The 19,516-nt window shown below is 38.3% G+C and overlaps 1 protein-coding gene across 3 annotated transcripts in view; it reads right to left on the reverse strand.

Moving 5' to 3' along the window:
- Positions 1-19,516, reverse strand: part of LOC26526255 (unconventional myosin-VIIa) — a 713,556-nt gene that overhangs the window by 598,038 nt on the left and 96,002 nt on the right. For all 3 annotated transcript variants that reach the window (XM_026976734.1, XM_026976731.1, XM_026976733.1), the window contains one exon: positions 16,026-16,133. In XM_026976734.1, coding sequence (XP_026832535.1) covers positions 16,026-16,133 — 108 coding nt within the window. The remainder of the gene's footprint in view (positions 1-16,025; positions 16,134-19,516) is intronic.

A 19,516-nucleotide genomic window follows, 5' to 3' on the forward strand; every position in this document is an offset into this window, starting at 1 on the left:
GCTTTGGAACACGTTCTGCACTTTGCGGTGATTTCTGCCTGGGATTCGGATTTTTATCCGACATTGAATCGGTCAGTGGTTGATGGTCGGTGAAGATGTTTAACTTCTTTACGCCATATAAATAGTTTCTGAGATTTTGAAGTGCCCGTACTATTGCTAGTAGTTCTCGATCATTTGTTGCCATTGAAATCTCGGTTCCGCGTAACGTGCGAGAAATCATGGTGATCGGATTTTCGCTGCTCGTTGGTCAGTTCCAGTTTGACTTTCTTCGAGTGGTTTGCACCAATTTTTCCGTTGTCACCTTTTAGAATATTCGTCAGAGGTTTTGCGATGCTCGTAAACCCCTTTATGAAACATCTATAATAACTGGTCAATCCCAAAAATGACCTGAGACTGAACAATGTGGATGGGGGTTAAAATTCTTGTATAGCCTGAACCTTTTTAGGTGAAGTTTTAATTCCCCCTCGGGACACTATGAATCCCAAATATTCTACGTTCTCTTTAAAGAACTTAGATTTTTCTACAGACACTCTCATGCCTGCATCGCACAAAGATTTTAGAACCGTGTTTATATCGTTGACATGACTTTCCATTGTTTGGGAGTACATGATTACGTCATCGACGTAGACATAGCAAGTTTTACCGATGTGTTCTCTCAGAACATCATCTATGGCCCGTTGGAAAATACTAGGGGCATTTTTTAAACCAAAGCGAAGTCTGCAGAATTCATACTTCCCGTTGTTGACCGAAAAAGCTGTCTTTCCTCGATCGCGCTCCGCGAGCTCAATTTGATGGAAGCCCGACTTCAGATCAAGAGTCGTGAAGTACTGAGCTTTTCCAATGTTCGACAGTATGGTCGATATGGATGGGATAGGATACTTGTCATCAATTGTTTTCTGATTCAGTTTCCTGAAGTCAATAACGAGACGTTTCTTCCTATGACCTTCTTCGTCAAAACCCTTATCAACAACCCAAATTGGGTTATTGTAAGGCGACCGGGATGCCCTTATTATTCCGTCTGCTAGAAGTTGTTTAACCTCCGTATTGACGACATCGGCTACACCCTTTGGATATGGGTAAAGTTTTGAAGTTTCCCCGTCAGTGCGGATCGTGGCGACCGTATTAAAGGGCGTTATATTAAAGGGGAGGGACTCGTTCGGGTCCGCAAAGGATTTTGATCTGTATTTGATCATCTTTTTGAAATCTTCGTTGACGGCGTTTGGCACGTCCACGTCATCGATGTTAATAAAGTTTACATTTCTGCATTTTGAGTAAAAAAAATTGCTCCGTACCATGATCATGCTCGATGAAGTTTTTTGTTAGATCAATTTTTGCATTGACCCTTTTTAGCACATCTAGTCCAACAATTACGTCATATCCGTTCAGGTTGTTTAACAAGAAGAAGTTTGACTTAACATTGAATAGATGGATCAGACACTTTTGTTCTATTTTTGTATGACCATGGATTGATGTGACTTCGAATGGTGTCTCCACCGGTTTGAAGTGTTTTAATTCTGTTAGAGGTTTTATGTTATTTTTGGAGGCTCCTGTATCCAACAGTAACCTAATTTCCCACCCCGCTATCGTAGGAATTATGTACGGGAGCAGGGACGTTCCTCTAAGAAATTACATGATTCGGAATCGGAAGTGTTATCTGCCTCGATTTCCGCTGCTTCGTAGGATGACTTTACCCTATACTCCTGGTCATTTGACTGCTCTTGAGTCGTATGGCTCAACCGTTGACGACTGCGAGCTGTCTGCTCGCCCCTGAATTTAGAACGTGATGTGGAATCGACGTCCATTGGTTCAGAACCTAGGTTTTGCGTATAGCCTTTCCGAGGATTATTTGATCCATTGTTCTGTTGCATTTGGCCTTTATGTTCTTGGTTTTTAGAAAATTGAGGGCCTTTAGCTTGAATACTAGTGCCCGGTGCATTATAGTTTTGGTTTCTCTGGAAAGCACCCTGGGAGTTGTTGTGGTTATTACCTTGTGGAGTGTTATGAAAACGGTTACCCTTTCGACTGTTTTCCGAGTTGTAAGATTTTTCTTCTGAATTTTTTTTAAAGCTTGCAACGAACCAGGCTCGTTTATTGCAAGACTCTGCCAGTTGAGCCACGGCTAATGCTGATGGCAAATCTTTGGGCGCAGCTGAGAGAACTACGTGTCGGACTGATTTTTTTTAACCCGGCCACAAAAGCGTTTAAAGCGTCCAGCCGTGATGTATTATTTAAGATAGCGGCAGTACCTGTGCCATAAGACAACAAAGTCTTACTAATAATAAGAGTTAGCTTTTTCTCAATCTCATTATAAAAAGTCATTAGGGGAAGTTCTCCTTGACGCATAGCAACCATTTGCTGCTGCGTAACTTCGAAGGGAGTTTGTTCTGCATATGCGCAGTCCATTCTAGCTATTATAGCATCGAAATTAAGTACTGTAAGCATTACTCCCTATTACCTTGTTACGTATGATTCCTACGGCCTGTTAGGTTCTAGAACTTACCAAATATGGTTTGTAGATTTCGTAGGCGTTAGCTGCTGTGGTTAGCCATGCGTATAGTCATCTTGTTTTCCGTCAAAACTTGGTATGGACTAGTGGTTCATTACAAGGGATAGCTGCATTATGTGGTATTTGCTCGTATACCACTAAGGGCCCACCCTCATTTATTCTCTGCCTATTCTCAACCTTTTTAAGCTTGTGTGTCTATGAGTCTAATTACATCTTTATTACTAATGCTACCTGAGGTTTCCTGTGTTGGTGTTGCCTCTTGTTGAAGGTCCTGATGTTGATTTTGAAATTCTTGATCGTTAGCCATTTTTACTATGTCTGTAAAGCCGTCTATTAAGTTTTTTAATTCTATATCTTCGTTGGTCTCAGTACCGTCAATGTACCTCCCTTGTTGGTTATTATTTCTTATGTCTTTATAGCTCTGTATTAAATCCTCGTCACTGTCGCTGTTTTCGTTACAGTTTCTATACATCGAACAATGATTTTTTATTTTATAATTTGTATGAGAAAGAATTACCTTTTAGGAAAGACTTTAATTTTCCTTCTTAATTTTTTTAAACAATTTCTAAATGAAAATCGCTATACGTGCAATCACTCTTTTTTTTTGTTTTATTTCGTTATTTATTATTTTTCAAAAAATGGCATACATGTCTGGTTGACGTTAAAAGAGGTAAATTGAAAATAAAGATCTCACTTACGTGTTATATTGGTATATTAAAATGCAGCGAAGACGGTAGCGGTTGATCCGCTTATCCTCTGGCTGTCGTTGATTTAGCTTTTTACTGTTGATATGCAGCGGTTTTCACTGTTGCTTGTGCAGCGTTGTTTTGTTTTTGTATTAGATATTTTTGTTTGTGTTTTGCTGTTCACTGTTGTTGTGCGGCGTTGTTTTGTTTTTGTATTAGATATTTTTGTTTGTGTGTTGTTGTTCACTGTTGTTGTGCAGCGCGCGAGTCCAAAGTGTTTTCAAAGAAAATCCGATTACGAGACCTTGATTTCTAGATCTTTTTATTACGGATTTTACGTTATTACGACACTTAAGCGCGTTGGGCGTCAATTAAATCAAATACGTATGTATTATTAACTTGCTCGTTTTAACTTGTATAATGATGTTGTTTCTATTATGCACCACGGGCCACAGTCAACAAATTCAAATAACCAACCCAGGTTCCAACCTCGGCTACTTACTCTTCTCAAGCAATCCAATTCAAATACCAGTAGTATATGATCATCACTGTCTAAGAATTAATCTAACGGAAATCAATATCAATACTAATTCTTTTGCTAACAAAATCACAGACTCGCCCCGAATCAAATACTTATACAATAAACTACTGAAAGAATTAAATAATGAACTTATGCAATTTATTGCACCTTAGAAACATTGACTTCAAACATGCTTTACACGTCCCAAGGAGAATACTCTAACGACAATTATTCTAGTATAAAGTAATTTATGAACTTTATTACGTATTATTATGTACATTATTATGTTTTCGAAAAATTATCATGTTAAGGCAATGCATAATTATAGTTTTTTACATGTTGGCAATCGATCAACTCGTTTATGAACTAATACAATTTATTGCATACATATAAGACATAGAAATGGGCATGCAACTTTTATTTTAAATACAAAATTACTCAATTACGACAAGTTAGAAAGCATTAACAACAAGAATATACTTTTCATCAAAACATCAACTTGCAATGACAACAAAAATAATGAATTATTACTCATTTCACATATCCCTATTAATCACAAAATCATTAACAGTATCAGTTAGACTATTCAGATCAACAATTGTCTAAGCATGTGTTTAGACATGATGAGTAGACAATCTATAAATATGTTCTATTTAAGGGCTGCAATAAACATGTCACGGGACAGCATAAGTGGCAACTACAGATAAGTACGGTTGCAGTAGTCTATTGCCGAAGTGTCAAGAGACTAGCGCGGTCATAGGCCACAAACATAGATTTAAGATAAACCTCAGCTGCATTGACCAACGCAGACTGCAGCGTCTTACAAGCGCTGCATTATATAATTAGAATATAATTATATAAAAAATTGAACTCATTAAGTGTACGCATTAGTTTATAGTGTGAACATTTTGGTCCTTCGAAATTCTGTTGTTTTCCCCCACCAGTGGTAAGAAACACAGAAGAAAAAAAACCAGCGCTTCAAAGTAAAAAGAGCAAGGTTATTCGAGTGATTCTGTTGTTTGCCCCACCAGTGGTAAGAAACACAGAATAAAAGACCACGCCTTAAAGTACTAGGACTATAAGGTGAAACATTGTGTTCTTGATTTTCCTTGGCTGATCAATCAGCTGTGAGTCGAGGCACAGCGAGGTCAACTGGGCGACCAATCAAAAAATCCTCCAACGGATCACGCCAAAGAATACAAGCAGAAAGCACAAAAAAGTCACAGTGATTGTTTTCCCAAGATGTTGCCGGAAAGATCTGTGAAATTGATACATGACCAAGAAGAGCTGCAGAACAAAATACTGCAAGCAATCAAGGAAAAGGCATCTATACCAGCAATAGAAGCATTGGTAGTTCGATTTACTACTAACAACAATGCGCTGGTAAAATTGGGAGTTGGCGATCATCAATATTTTAATGATAAAATATTTATTAAAACTATGGATGCTGTTGTAGGCCTTGACTACAAGGAGTCGCAATTAAAGGTAGAAACACTTGAAGAAATAAATATACCAAGTGGATCAAAATTATCTGATACCGCATCAGCTCGGAGCTGAGTTGATAATCTGGTTCAACTGGTGGATAGAAGAGCGGACAGGGTGAGGCAACAGATGAGCCTAATCTACGAAACCCTGGATAGTTCAAGTGAGATTGAACTAGTCAAGCAGCTGGCAATGATGAAAAGTCATTGGTCCAACGTGACGGACACACTGAAACTGCTTGAAAACAAGTATCACAGAACTGTCTTTGATCAAGATGAGGCAGACATTCTGCAATCTGAAGTTGCCGCACTAGAGATGGTACTTCAAATGAAGTTGGAACAGTTCAAAAGTTCCAACTGCGACGTGCCAGAACTCCCAAAAGTGGACCTTCCAACGTTCAATGGAAATGCGAAGGAATGGCCAACATTTTTCGAGCTGTTCTCTGAACTAATAGACAGCAGGAAGGAGCTCAGCAACACAAGGAAGCTGGGATATTTAAGAGCCTGCTTAAAAGGAGAAGCTCAAATGGTGGTTAGCCATTTGATAACGGGATCAGCAGCTAGCTATGCAGCAGCGTGGGAGCTTATCTGCAAACGCTATGAGAATAGCAGAAAAATATTCTCCCAACACTTCAACAAATTAATGGAACTGGAGTGCTTGCTGCCCCATGATGAGAAAAATTTCGGGAAGTTTTTGGATACTGCGACCGAGAGCATATTCATCATAAAGCAAAAAGGAAAAATAGGAAGCTCTGCTGACGTAATTTTAGCAGAAATTCTGCTGCGATAATTTTCGCCAGAAGCCTTGCAGCTGTATGAACAGCATGTAAAAAAGGCAAGAGCTATACAGGCCTTACAAGATGTAATGGAGTTTATTGAGCAACAATACAACTCAGTAAATGCCATTACCAAAAATACCGCTCAGCTTGCTACAAGAAAAGTGCAAGTTAGATCGTGTGCCTTTTGCTCTAAGGATGGCCACGATATGATAAAGTGTCTCAAATTCAGAGCACAATCAATCGAAAAAAGAAAAGAATTCGTTCAAAAGAACAACATGTGCTTTAGATGCTTTGGAAAGCATAATGCTATCGACTGCAGAAAGGAAATTACATGCAATCGATGCTCCAAAAGACACAACAGCCTTCTGCATGAAGACACAAAACGCAGTATCAACAGCAATAGCCTTAAGCAAGGCCAAGACACACTATTGGCTACAGCTGTTGTTTTAGTGAAAAACAAAGCTAAAAGTTACAACGAGTTGAGGGCGCTTATTGACGGTGGATCCCAGAAGACGCTGATTTCAGAGGAAGCAGCACAAATATTAAGGATTCCCAGAGTAAGGAGTACTATAGAGGTCGAAGGTATCTCCCAGACTACTCAATTATCAAAAAATAGTGTCCACCTGACGATCAAACCAAAAATTCCAAGCAGCTTCAAAGCATCAACGGAAGCATTGGTTTTACCAACACTCCATAGAGCCCTTCCCAGCAAAAAGTTTGATATTGATATCAACAAAGAGTGGAAGGGCTACAGGCTAGCAGATCCACGATTCAACGAGCCAAGCAGAATTGACATAGTGATAGGTGTGGATCTATTTCCCCTGATTATGATGGAGAAAATAAAAACCGTGAATGGAATCTTGGGACAAAAAACCAAATTTGGATGGATTGTGTCCGGAAATATAACTCGAGCAGCAAAGCAAAAAATTATAAGTGCCACTACATCAATAAATCTAAAGGACCTGAAACGCTTTTGGGAATTGGATAGATGGAAGCTTATTCAACGCATCAGAGGTGATTTTTGGAAGAAATGGAAAGAGGAGTATCTGGAGTCATTGCAACAGCGAACCAAATGGCGCCAAGAAAAGCCAAATCTGAAGGAGGGACAGCGGGTTCTTATAAAACATGAGAACACTCACCCTGCAAGATGGCCAATGGGAAGAATCATTAGTACGACTAAAGGACAAGATGATAAAGTCCGGGTAGTCACGGTTAAAACAAGCGATGGGGAAGTAAAAAGATCGCTAAACAAGATCTGTCAACTTCCTGTTCGCGAAGCAAAACCAGCTGGAGCTGGAACGCATAAATGATAGACGACTACTGGCCGTACATTTTTCCCCCCCGGAGAATGTCTAAACATGTGTTTAGACATGATAAGTAGACAATCTATAAATATGTTCTATTTAAGGGCTGCAATAAACATGTCACGGGACAGCATAAGTGGCAACTACAGATAAGTACGGTTGCAGTGGTCTATTGCCGAAGTGTCAAGAGATATGATCACGCGGGAGGTGACTAGCGCGGTCATAGGCCACAAACATAGATTTAAGATAAACCTCAGCTGCATTGACCAACGCAGACTACAGCGTCTTACAAGCGCTGCATTATATAATTAGATGATAAGAACCTATGTAAGAATGAATAAAAGGCGATGCCCTCGCAGTAGCGAGTCAGTTACATTCAAACACCCGAATAACTCATTAAGTGTACGCATTAGTTTATAGTGTGAACAACAATTATATTTTGAAGGTGAGAATAAAATTTACAATCAAGACAAAACAGAAGTTAATAATTAATGCATTCAAAATATAATAAAGCGCAAGAATCCAATTTGTAATTTTATACCAACTCTCTCGAAAGAAATAATTCTATACGTTGAACCAAATATTAGTTTGGCAAATATCTCCCTTCCGCCTTTTTGTCTTTTGAATTTCGCGGCTATGTACAAAGCGCTATAGTATCTAGCAATACTATACATAATATAATATAATATAATATATACATAATACTATACATAATAAAACCTACAAAACGACGCTATGCATGATTAGTGTGGATATTGCGTTCAACAGTTATAGACGTGTGAACATGGAGTTCACTAACGCCGAAATTCGCGCTATTTTTTTTTAAGTTTTCCTTCGTTAAAGGCAATTCCGCTAGAGAAACGTTCCGTGAGATTAATGGTGTTTTGGGGGATGGTACTCTATCACTTAGAACCGCGGAGGAATGGTTTCGACGATTCAGATCCGGTGAAAACGACACCATGGATAAGCCAGCCGGCGGAAGACCTGTGACGACAAATACCGATCAAATCATGGAATACATCGAGTTAGACCGGCATGTGGCATCTCGTGACATCGCCCAGGAGATGGGAGTTAGTCACCAAACCATTTTAAACCATCTGCAGAAGGCTGGATACAAAAAAAAGCTTGATGTTTGGGTGGCGCATGATTTGACGCAAAAAAAACCTTCTGGACCGAATCAGCGCCTGCGATATGCTGCTGAAACGGAACGATGGATGGTGACTGGCGGATGGTGACTGGCGACGAAAAATGGATCACATACGACAATATCAAGCGAAAACGGTCGTGGTCGAAGGCCGGTGAATCGTCCCAAACAGTGGCCAAGCCGGGTTGACAGCCAGAAAGGTTTTGCTGTGTGTTTGGTGGGATTGGAAGGGAATCATCCACTATGAGCTGCTCCCATATGGCCAGACGCTTAATTCTACCATCTACTGCGAACAACTGGACCGCTTGAAGCAGGCGATCGACCAGAAGCGTCCAGAATTGGCCAACAGGAAGGGTGTAGTGTTCCACCAGGACAACGCCAGACCACACACTTCGTTGATGACTCGTCAGAAGCTACGGGAGCTCGGATGGGAGGTTTTATCGCATCCACCATATAGCCCGGACATAGCGCCAAGTGATTACTACCTGTTCCTGTCCATGGCGAATGCCCTTGGTGGCGTAAAGTTGAACTCAATCATGCATAGCGTCGTTTTGTAGGTTATGTCAAGACCTTTCAAATTAATTATAGTATTGCCAGATACGAGCTCTGTAGCGCTTTGTACATAGCCCCGAAATTCAAAAGACAAAAAGGCGGAAGTGAGATATTTGCCAAACTAATATAAGAATATGCTGAATAGGCGATCCCACGCAATCCTCATTAAATATAAACAACCACATCCGGAGTGAGCGATGCCGCTCTCCTTACAGGCACTCCAAATCTTTCGTTATTGTATACAACAAATACCCCAAGCGGGATAGCTCGGTCCCAAAATTAATGTAAAGCACAAGGCAGCACAAGAAATATTTTTGTCGCAAGAGTTAGTCATAAGCTGAGATTTAATCAATAAAGACGTGAACCTATTTCATTGATCTTTTTATTATATTATTTCTTAGCGTTGTTCTTAGTCCACGAGACGGGATATTTGTTCGACTCGGTTTAAGTTTAAACATTTCACTATATAAGTTAAGACAATTAATGGATAAACTTAAGTCGGTATAAGTCTTGGGTGATTATTGGATCACTCTAGAGTTTTTATATGCAAATTCAGCATAAATGCCTTTAGGGGTTGTGCCTAAATCCCATTGGTTGCCGGTATGGTGAGATATGCTGTTTTTGCTAGTGTCAGCACTTTGCTGGACGAGCGGTCGGCTTGCCGGCCGCGGTTAGCTTTACTATAGTTGATAAGTTTTTCAGTTCAGTTTTGATCACCTTAATAAAAAGGAGCACTAGCTCATGCAAAGCAACTCCGGCAACAGCCGTTAAATATCTTTCATCATATTGAAAACTGACTGTGTCCAACAGTTAAGAAGGGTAGTTCCCCTTCCAACATAATCTTCCTATTCCAACATAGGAACTACAGCTACATGTGGGCTAGGCACATCGGCCAACCAGCCAAGGTACAGTGACTGCTGCGAGGGACCGTCCCCTGGCTCACTCTTAAAAATATTTAATTTGAACTCTTGATTCGGATCAGTAGCCGAGTTGATCTACCAATGTCAGTCTGTCGTGCATCTCTCTGTCCGCCAGAATGAACTTAAATCTCGGGACGATAGACGGAAATTAGTTTCTTTAGTTCAAATACCAACAGGGGTTTTGGCACTGCATATTGTCGAACTGTCTTCAATATTCACTTGTGATATTAAACTATCACGGGCTTTTCAACCAGTGCGGACAAATGAAATTTTTTTTTACCAAAATGCACACCTTTCCTTTGTCAGTTACATGAGAAATTCGTCCGATTTTGATCAAAACAAGAGAGAACGCTATAGTCGAGTTACTCGTCTATCAGATACCCCATACTCAGCTAGTGTATGTGCAAAAGAGAAGTGTAACACATATAATAGAATTTAAAAATTTAAAATTTTTTCAAAACTGTGCGCATGGCAGTTATGGGCGATTTGTAGGCGTTAGAGTGGGCGTGGTAAGCAATTTCTGACAAATCGACAAAACTGAAGAATATAATAATTTTTGGCGGCTTGTGGTAGTTTAGGTGGGCGTGACACATGGTTTAACAAATTTGCTCTGCGTCTTTGTCTCTGGAAGCTGCATGCTTATTCTCAACATTCTAGCTTTTACAGTTCCTGAAATCGAGGCGTTCATACGGACAGACGGACGGACAAACAGACATGGTCAGTTCGACTCGGCAATTGAACTTGATCAAGAATATATATACTTTATATGGTCGTAAACGACCTTCTGCCTGTTACATACTTTTAAACGAATCTAGTATACCCTTTTACTATACGAGTAACGGGTATAAAAATGCCGGTATATATAAAATAAATATAAAACAAGATAGAATGCTTTAGTCGAGTTCCTTGACTATCAGATAGTTACTCCTCCCCGTTACTCAGCTAGTGGAAGTGCTAACGAGAAATTTCAAAATTTTCTGGAATATCGGTAGAAATTGGGGAAAAAATAATGAAATGAAAAATAACTTTAAAATATTTTAAAAGTGAGGTCGTGACAGCTTTGGGCGGCTTGTGGGCCTTGGAGTGGGCGTGGCAAAAAGTTTTGTTGCAAATCTATAGGTATTTACAAGAAATATTCATTTTTTTGAGACACGAAGTGCGGACATAAGCACCTTAGAAACATTGACTTCAAATATGCTTTACACACCCTAAGCTGAATACTCTAACGACAATTATTCTAGAAGAAAGAAATTTATGAAATTTATTACGTATTATTATATACATATCTTCGGCTATTACTATTGCTATGATGTATTCGAAAAATAGTATAGTTTTTTACATGTTGGCAATCGATCAAAAATAATATATAAAACTTATAATAATTATAATTATAATAATAATAAAAAACTTGTAAAGTGAAGGTCATATTTTGGTCGATTATAGCTGTATACGTACAAAAGAGCTGATGGCTCTAGAGCGCTTTTTCTCTGGCTTTTGAATGAAAATTCGAGAGAGCATGGAGCCAGCTCTAGAGCCATTAATACAATCCCATATTAACGAATCTTCAAAAGCCGGAACCTAAAAAAAAAAAACACTAAAAAGCTTAGTAAATTATCAAAATGGCATTCGAGCTCTGGTAAGTCTTTTCAGCGAAAAATATAGTTGTTTAATGCTTAAGAAGTTAGTCGACTAACAGTTCGATCTTGTGTGCGTTGCTTTCGATGTAAACATCCATAAATCAAATTGAAAACTAAAACAAGATAGAACGCTATAGTCAAGTTCCCCGACTATCAAATACCCGTTACTCAGCTAGTGGGAGTGCGAACGAGAAAGTTAAACATTTCTTTGCCATATCAAATGGAATTGGCAAAAAAAAAGAAAAAAATTTGTTGTGTACGTTAGAACTGGAGTGGCAATTAATACCGATACCAATTGGCAAGACAAATAATACAATTTTAAATAAGCAAATTATTTTCCAAAATAGTGGGAGTGTCCGGTTGCTGCCTTTTATGGGCGTTTGAGTCGGCGTTTGAGCTGCGCCTATGTCTCTGGAATATGCATGATTAATCTCAACATTCGAGCTCGGCTATTGAACCTGATCAAGAATATATATACTTCATAGGTTCGGAACCGCTTACTTATACCTGTTATATACTTTTCAACGAATATAGTATACCCTTTTAGTCTAGTAGTAACGGGTAGAAAAAAGTCAAATGTTACAGTTTTGCACCAGTTTTGTTAAAGAAATGTTTATTTCAAACATAATAATTCGACCAAATTAATTTTGATTTCTTAAGTTCCTATGTGCAATTTGGCATGGTGAATGAATTGTGGCAGCTCAAATAATGTGTTCAGATGAAATTATGATCAATCGTTTCAAGTCAGATTGACGATCATAGTATTGGACTAGAGCTCCGTCAATTCTGTTACCGATCAAAATTGGTCTGAGAGTTTATGTGTAAAACATTGCATTTAATGATGGGATTATGCAATAGACACAATATCTAACCATTCTGCAAAAGAGTATAAAAGAATTCATTAAAGATATGGATATTAAACTAATTCTTCCGAAGCCGTCGTCTCATTAGGTAAATTAATTAATTAGGTAAATTTAATTTTCAATACAAGATTCCAATATATAATGATGCCAACGTAATATCCAGAAATGAATTTCATCAAAAACGTACGGAGCCATATTTAATGGCGAAATATGCGTTCCCTCCAAGGACCTCTGGTGCTCGGTTCCTTCAAAAATTATGTGACGATACACACAAAATATTTCAACTGCATAAATTGCCTCGAAAAATCAAAACGGTTATGGTATAATAGGTCAAAATTTTTAAAATGAATATCTTATTAAAAGTAATCGGAGGTAACATTTGATTTTTAATTCAACTATTCATTCTATTATATTTTTCACAGCTTATCAAATGATTTTAAATAATACTGCAAATCTGCCAGTGCAACAAGAATTTTCGGCCTGCAGATGGTTAATCAAGCCACGGAGGTACACATTTCGCTGGAGTATGTCGTCCTAACTCTGTGCAACAGGCGCAACACAAAAAAAAATCACTTAAAAACTTCGGTTTTTTTGCTGCTTATTGTTTCTATTATGCGCTCCAACCCTTTTTAATTCCAATTTTTGACTAGGCGCATCTGTATGCACCCATATTTAGCCAGCCTACACTAGTTGAGACGCGCTAGAACGAATATACAAACGAGTTTCCACGCAGCTTTATACTTCAACTTCAATACGTTAACAGGTATAATATTAAAAATACGATATCTTGACTCTCCTCCGACATTTACGACCCATTACTCTACCACTCAACGAAATTTTGTCAGACAAACGGACATATATAGGTCAAGTCGGCTTATGATCGTGATCAAGAGTATATCGAAGAGTAAATACTTTGTAGGGTCAAAACGCTTCCTTAAACCTGTTAACTTGATATGGAACCAAATTCTTGGCCTTTAGCATTAGTCATAAATCCAGCTATAGCGAAAATATTTCCGACTTTGTACGATGCTGCTGGTTTGCGTCTGAGGTTGAATGTATTTTTGTTCTCGTTTTACAAAACACGGATCTGTTGTTTTGCAGCTTTGCGAATCTCGTCTCGATTGTCGTGAAATTTATTTATTTATTTAAAGCTAACTTAAAGTATAAAACTATAAGGTAACTAAGAACTAGGAGCATTAGCAGTTAGGGCCTTAGTTTATACAGAGTGAGAAAATAAAATAGTTTTATATTTTATGAATTAGGTTGGAGTTTAGCAAAAAGAGTTGGTGTTATATGTCCAAAGGGGACATATGTTGGGAAGGGATCTGTTCATGTAGTGAGCATTGGTGACGCAAAAATCCAAAACTGCTTTAGTGTTGTCGACGCTGAGGAATAGTTGCCTAACTTGTAGCAACTCGTTCTTCGCGCCAACAAAGTTTTTTCGGACCATAATTAGGCTGTACAAGAAGGGAACTAACAGAGACCTTTGATAGCTCCATAGAAGTCGTTTCCAGGGACTTTAAACGCATCAGTTCCATTGACACGCTCCTTTGGTAGATCAGCCAATATCTGCTCAACTAAGCGATGTTTTGTTCGTAAACCCCTGAAGCACTTGCTTACTATCTTTTTCACAGTTTTTCTCCCCCAAATAGGTAAAAATTTGGATCCAAATATGCTGAGACGAGGGTAATGGCCATGGCAACTGTGTGATCCTTCGGTTTGATTGCGGTGATTGAAATTCAACGGAGAGTACTCCAGCCGACCATCTAATCGAATAAGTCCAAGTTTGTCAATGAAGGGTGAATGCGGCTCAAGCTAGCCGTACTATTGCCTTAGTGTACGAAGATTTTATGGTATTAACTTCTCAGTTAATTTTATTGTGTTAATTACACATGAGGCTATAAAGAGATGATGGTCCATGACTTTTCTTATTAGGGGTACAACCACGCTTAACTTGACAGACGCACAGCAGTTCGTAGAAGAGACCGGCGCCAATAAAAAAAATCGATGTGCTGAGGGCAATGAAAATCTCGATCTCGATCGTCAATGTCAAAACTGGGCTGACATTCGGTAATATTGGAGGCAATAACAGCAGTAAAGTCGGGCAAATGTTCAGACGTTCGCGATCGCATCGCAATATTTACTGACAAGCCCCTGCCTCAAACCAAACGGTGGGTAGAGCCCCTTGAGAACGAATATTTTCCGGTCTTAAAGCATTTGGAATTCCATTGAATTGCAGCTACTACAAGTTTGCTACAAATACGTTTAATCTTGAGGGCTACAATAGAGTCGCACCAGCGACATTTTCTTTGAATACTTTCAGCTTATAGATATTGCGATAACTCGAGCAAGAGCTTTGGCTCTGTTAGGTTTTTCAGGGGAGCTACTCTACACTTTAAACAAAGTAATGCGATTGTCCGAGGCATGACGAATTTGTCGAACAGTTCTGCAACAATCTCGTCATTTTGAATCTCGTGCCAAAGGAATGCTTTTGTCTCGAGACATCTTCTTCCGCAGCTGTTATACTTTGTGATAGATAACCGGGCCAACCAAACCAATAGGATCAAAAAATCGGGCAATTGCGGATAAGACTGCGGCTAATTGAAGGGTTTAAAATGACAACAACAGCATACCAAACCCGGATTCCATGCGAGACCTAGCATGGACCTAGCAGAGACCTATCCTAATCATTTTCCGAAACTCCCTACATAACGGCCGGTACATTTGAACCCCAGTTTCTTAGTTTAAATTGCCTATGGACAGGAGTGCGGAAGTGTGCTGACTTATGTTGATGACCCTTTTTGCCGCTGGTGCCAGATATGTACTCCTTATGGAAGACTTGTAATGGGCTTTAACGATGGTCTTTAACGATGGTCTAACGACATCTGTTCATGTAGTGGGCATTGGTGAGGTTGGTGTGTCCAAGCCTGACCCTGTTCATAAAGATTTGTGTTTTCCTGTTGTGTGATGAGGTGTTATAGGAGGAGTTTGGTGTGGTAGCTTGAAGGATGAGCTTGTACCAGGGAGTAATATTGTTATGCAGTTCTGTTCGTTTAGAGTTGACGTATTTTTTGATGTGGCGAGAAATGTCGCCACAGTTGAGGGGGCATCTGTGGGCATCTTTAGCTGTTTTGTCGGCGTATTCGTTGACTAATATGGCAATGTGGCTGAGGATCCATATAAGTTTAATTTTTGTGAAGTGGTTTGAGACAAGGTTTCTTATGGTTAATGGATTGTTGTTGTTTTCTTTTTAATGGCAATATCAATTTCGTTTAATTTACCGACTGTTTAGCACTAACACGATATAATTAATTACAATCGAAAGTATATATTGTCAAACAAACTGGTTTATACCGAGTTAGAACGCAACGAAGCTAGGATAGTTTCCATTAATAAGCTAGTCATTTTTCTGTTCATATGACACCTATGAAATATTGACGTTCGATGTTTATCAAATTAAAACCGAAATTATATATTTTCGAAAACTGGTGCATACCGAAGAAACAAGATAGTTATAAAGCTACAAGTGTGTGCACAAAGGAACGGACGCACTTCATATGATCATAAATATCAAGTACGTTGAAAAATTTATATAGGGGGTATACAAATGAATCCAACAGTTATGCAATTTACCTGATTTATGTTATCATCGACAATGCTGGTATAAGCTGCTTCTGCTATAGCAAACACATGAGGCGATAGATCTCCTAGCTTGAACGTATGATATTCAGAAATGTGTTGCTGAAATAAACAATGTTGGTAAAATTCTTTTATTTATAAATTCAATTCAATAAGCTTTACACGGATGCCACCCTTTAAAGCAAAGATTATGACTTTTTTCCCAGTGGGCTTGTTATTTACACCAACACATTACATACAGTAAATACTACTATTCATACTTCCCATAAAGTTGTTTTAATATATCAGAAAGATACATTAACATTTTGTAATACTATGCGTATAAAGTTATAAAAATATGTGATTTCGGAAGTGCCTATCATAACACCAACTGAATTTCTACGGTTTGAAAACTGATGGCTTATTTAGTAAGATTTTTGAGTTAAATTATTGTTAAGCTGTTTACTAGCTATTTGCCGTAGATCTTAATTGTGCCTCTTAAGTTGACATGCTTACAATTAATAAATTTAAGAGCTGCTGGCAGCTGCGAGACCCAGTACTTCGCTCGTTAGCAGCGTGCCATTTTTAAGTGGAAGCAGACACAGTTTATTCCGTTTCTGTAGACTAAAAGGGTATACTAGAGTCGTTGAAAAGTAACAGGTAAAAGGAAGCATTTCCGACCATATAAAGTTACATATGTATATTCTTGATCAGGATCAATAGCCGAGACCATCTGTCCGTCCGTCTGTCTGTCTGTATGAAGGTCGATATCTCAGGAACGTTATTGGCTAAAAAGTTAAGATAAGGCATGCATGTGGTAATTGGGCAAAAAAGGCCTCACTACCGGGGGACTATTGGACCCCCTATTGGTGCGCAAGGAAGGGGAAAAAAGGAATCGCCTTAGAGGGCGCAAGCGCACCCCGAAAGTACTCAGTCAGAATACGTCCCCAAGTATATGCGCTCAAAGTACAGGCTGCGTTCGCGCAGTCTAGACGCGTAACGCCAGACAGTTGGATAGATTCTTAAGGCGTGTGCAAGGCAGGGCAGTCAGTAAAGAGCCAGTCAGTGAGGAGTGCGTCAGCAAGTGAGCAAGTATTCCAGCCGAGACCTGGGGGATCAATGTCTTGGTGTCAAGTTGTCACCTACAAGGTTACATACTGTGAGGGTGCTACAGTATGTGGTATCCTGTGATAAAAGCGGTGATAACAGACGTAGGCTTTCTGAATGTCCTGCAACGGTGATTCTGTCCTAAAGAGCGACACACATTGTGGCCCCTAGATCACGTTTGTGGCTCCACAGCTCAAGTTGTCGATCAGGACGAAGAGGCGTCGATGGAGCATAGAACCGCCGATCAATTATGTTACTTAATCTTCTGTAAACTTACTACAAAGTATAGACCCTAAATTTAGTATATGTGTCAACTCTTTTTGAACCATTGAGGTTTGTTTTATTATAAACAAACAATCCAACAAAAATTCTAAAGCGTATATCTGCTTTTGCGATACCATTTGATTGGTCTATAACTCATTATAACTCGTTATAATGGCAAATTTTACTTTCTTCGTGTAGTGCCACGAAATGCAATATAAGAATATGCATACGAATTTCGCAGTGCAAATTTTTTTAGGTTCATTATATAGTTTAGGTTTTTAAATAACAAATAAATAAAAAAAATATTATACATATTTTTCTTTAACATCAATGATATATATATTTTTATAACTGTCGGGTCTCGTAGTCACTAGTAGTTCCTAAAGTTATTAATTGTAAACATGCCAACTTTGGAGACACAATTAAGCTATACGGCACAGCTATGCACTAATTTTGTTCATCCCGTATGCAGACAAGCTACGGGAACATATAAACTCACGTTTAAAATAAAATATATTCATTCGAAAACACTAAATTTAAATTGTCTTATCATTAAAATAGCTAAAAAAAAAAGAATATTAGCTCAGTTCCGACGTGATTTTTTGCATAAAAAACCATACATGACTGTTTGTTGTTGAGCAACAAACTTTTGTCTGTAATATTCAGTAAAGGTTAGAAGCATCAAGCATTAAAAATAATTCCTATTGATTACGCAAGATTGCATATACAAGTTAATACTTTATAAATTAAACACTTCAAAGTAATTTCGGTGTTTTTTATTTAGATATAAGATTGTGACTGATTACTTAGATCAATGCTATCCCTAAGCTAAGCTGAGTTGTCTGCGGCGTTGTTCGTTGTTATTTGAAATTATATTGTTAAGTGTTTGTTCTATTGTAACTAAGTCATCGTGATCAGGGCTTCCTGCCACGTACTACCAGGCCGAACCGATCCAATTAATAGATCTAGTATGACGTGTATTAAAATTTGAAGTAAATGTGTGGTATGCAGTGAATGTTTGAGTTATTTCATAGTGTAGTGTAGGGTACAAACTGTTAGTTTTTAATTAATTTTCAATGTAATAGGATAATTTGTCAAGTGTATTTTCTATGAAATTAAGATCAATTATATGGACTATTTTTATGGTGGAGGTTCTTATTTTTCCTATCCCTTGGTAGATAGAAATTGTTTGGGCATCAGTATAATTGGTTACTTCTACGAATCCATCTGTTGTGGTCAGGCTCAATAGTAATAATAATAACCTGAAAAATTATGAATTTCTTATATTACTTTTGTGAACTATTTTTCCCGATTCTGTAAGAATTGTTGTGTTCCTATCCTCTTTTACTGTTTCTTTTTGAAATCTAGCAGTTAGCTTAGACCCTAGCCTTGAATTCTTTTTTACGAAAATTTCTTGTCCTGGTAAATAGCTTTTTATTTCTTTCCTTGTCTTATTGTGAGTTTCTAGGTCCTTGAATTGTTTTTGTTTGATTTTGTCTATATTATCTTGTCCACTTTTTATAAATTGTTCGGGGTTTGTAGTAATATTTCTTCCAAAGAATACGTCCAGTGGTCTTGTTCGCGTCACTGAGTGAACGGTATAATGGTATTCGTAGATAGCTCTATCGATTAATTCTTCGAATGATTTATGTCCTTGTTTAGTTTTTAGGTAGCGCATAATTTCTGACAAGGTCGAGTGAAATCTCTCGACCTGTCCATTTACGGAACTTTTGTAAGGTGGGGCCTTAAAGATTTGAATACCTAACTGGTCTCTGAGTATAAAAGTTATTGTAGCGGAATTAAGGGAATTTTCGTTATCCATTACAACGTACTGTGGCACACCATAATAGAATAAAATATCATGCAATGGTTTTTTAATGTCTTCGATGGCTTTTGATTTTATTATTTTGCCCTGTGCAAGTTTGGAAAATTTATCTATGGCAGTTAGAACTAATTTCTTTTCCGTCGAATAGATATCTATGTGTATTATCTGTCCTGGATATTCAGGGATAGGTGTTTTAGATATTTCGGGATTAGTGGGATGTCTATCATATTTTTCTTCTTTACAAACTCTGCACTATTTTATTAGAGCCGCTATTTTCTGTTTCATCTTGGGAAAGTAAAATTTGTCTGAT

The sequence above is a fragment of the Drosophila erecta genome, unplaced genomic scaffold, assembly GCF_003286155.1.
Source record: "Drosophila erecta strain 14021-0224.00,06,07 unplaced genomic scaffold, DereRS2 tig00000021-arrow-pilon, whole genome shotgun sequence".
NCBI classification, from domain to species: Eukaryota; Metazoa; Arthropoda; class Insecta; order Diptera; family Drosophilidae; genus Drosophila; species Drosophila erecta.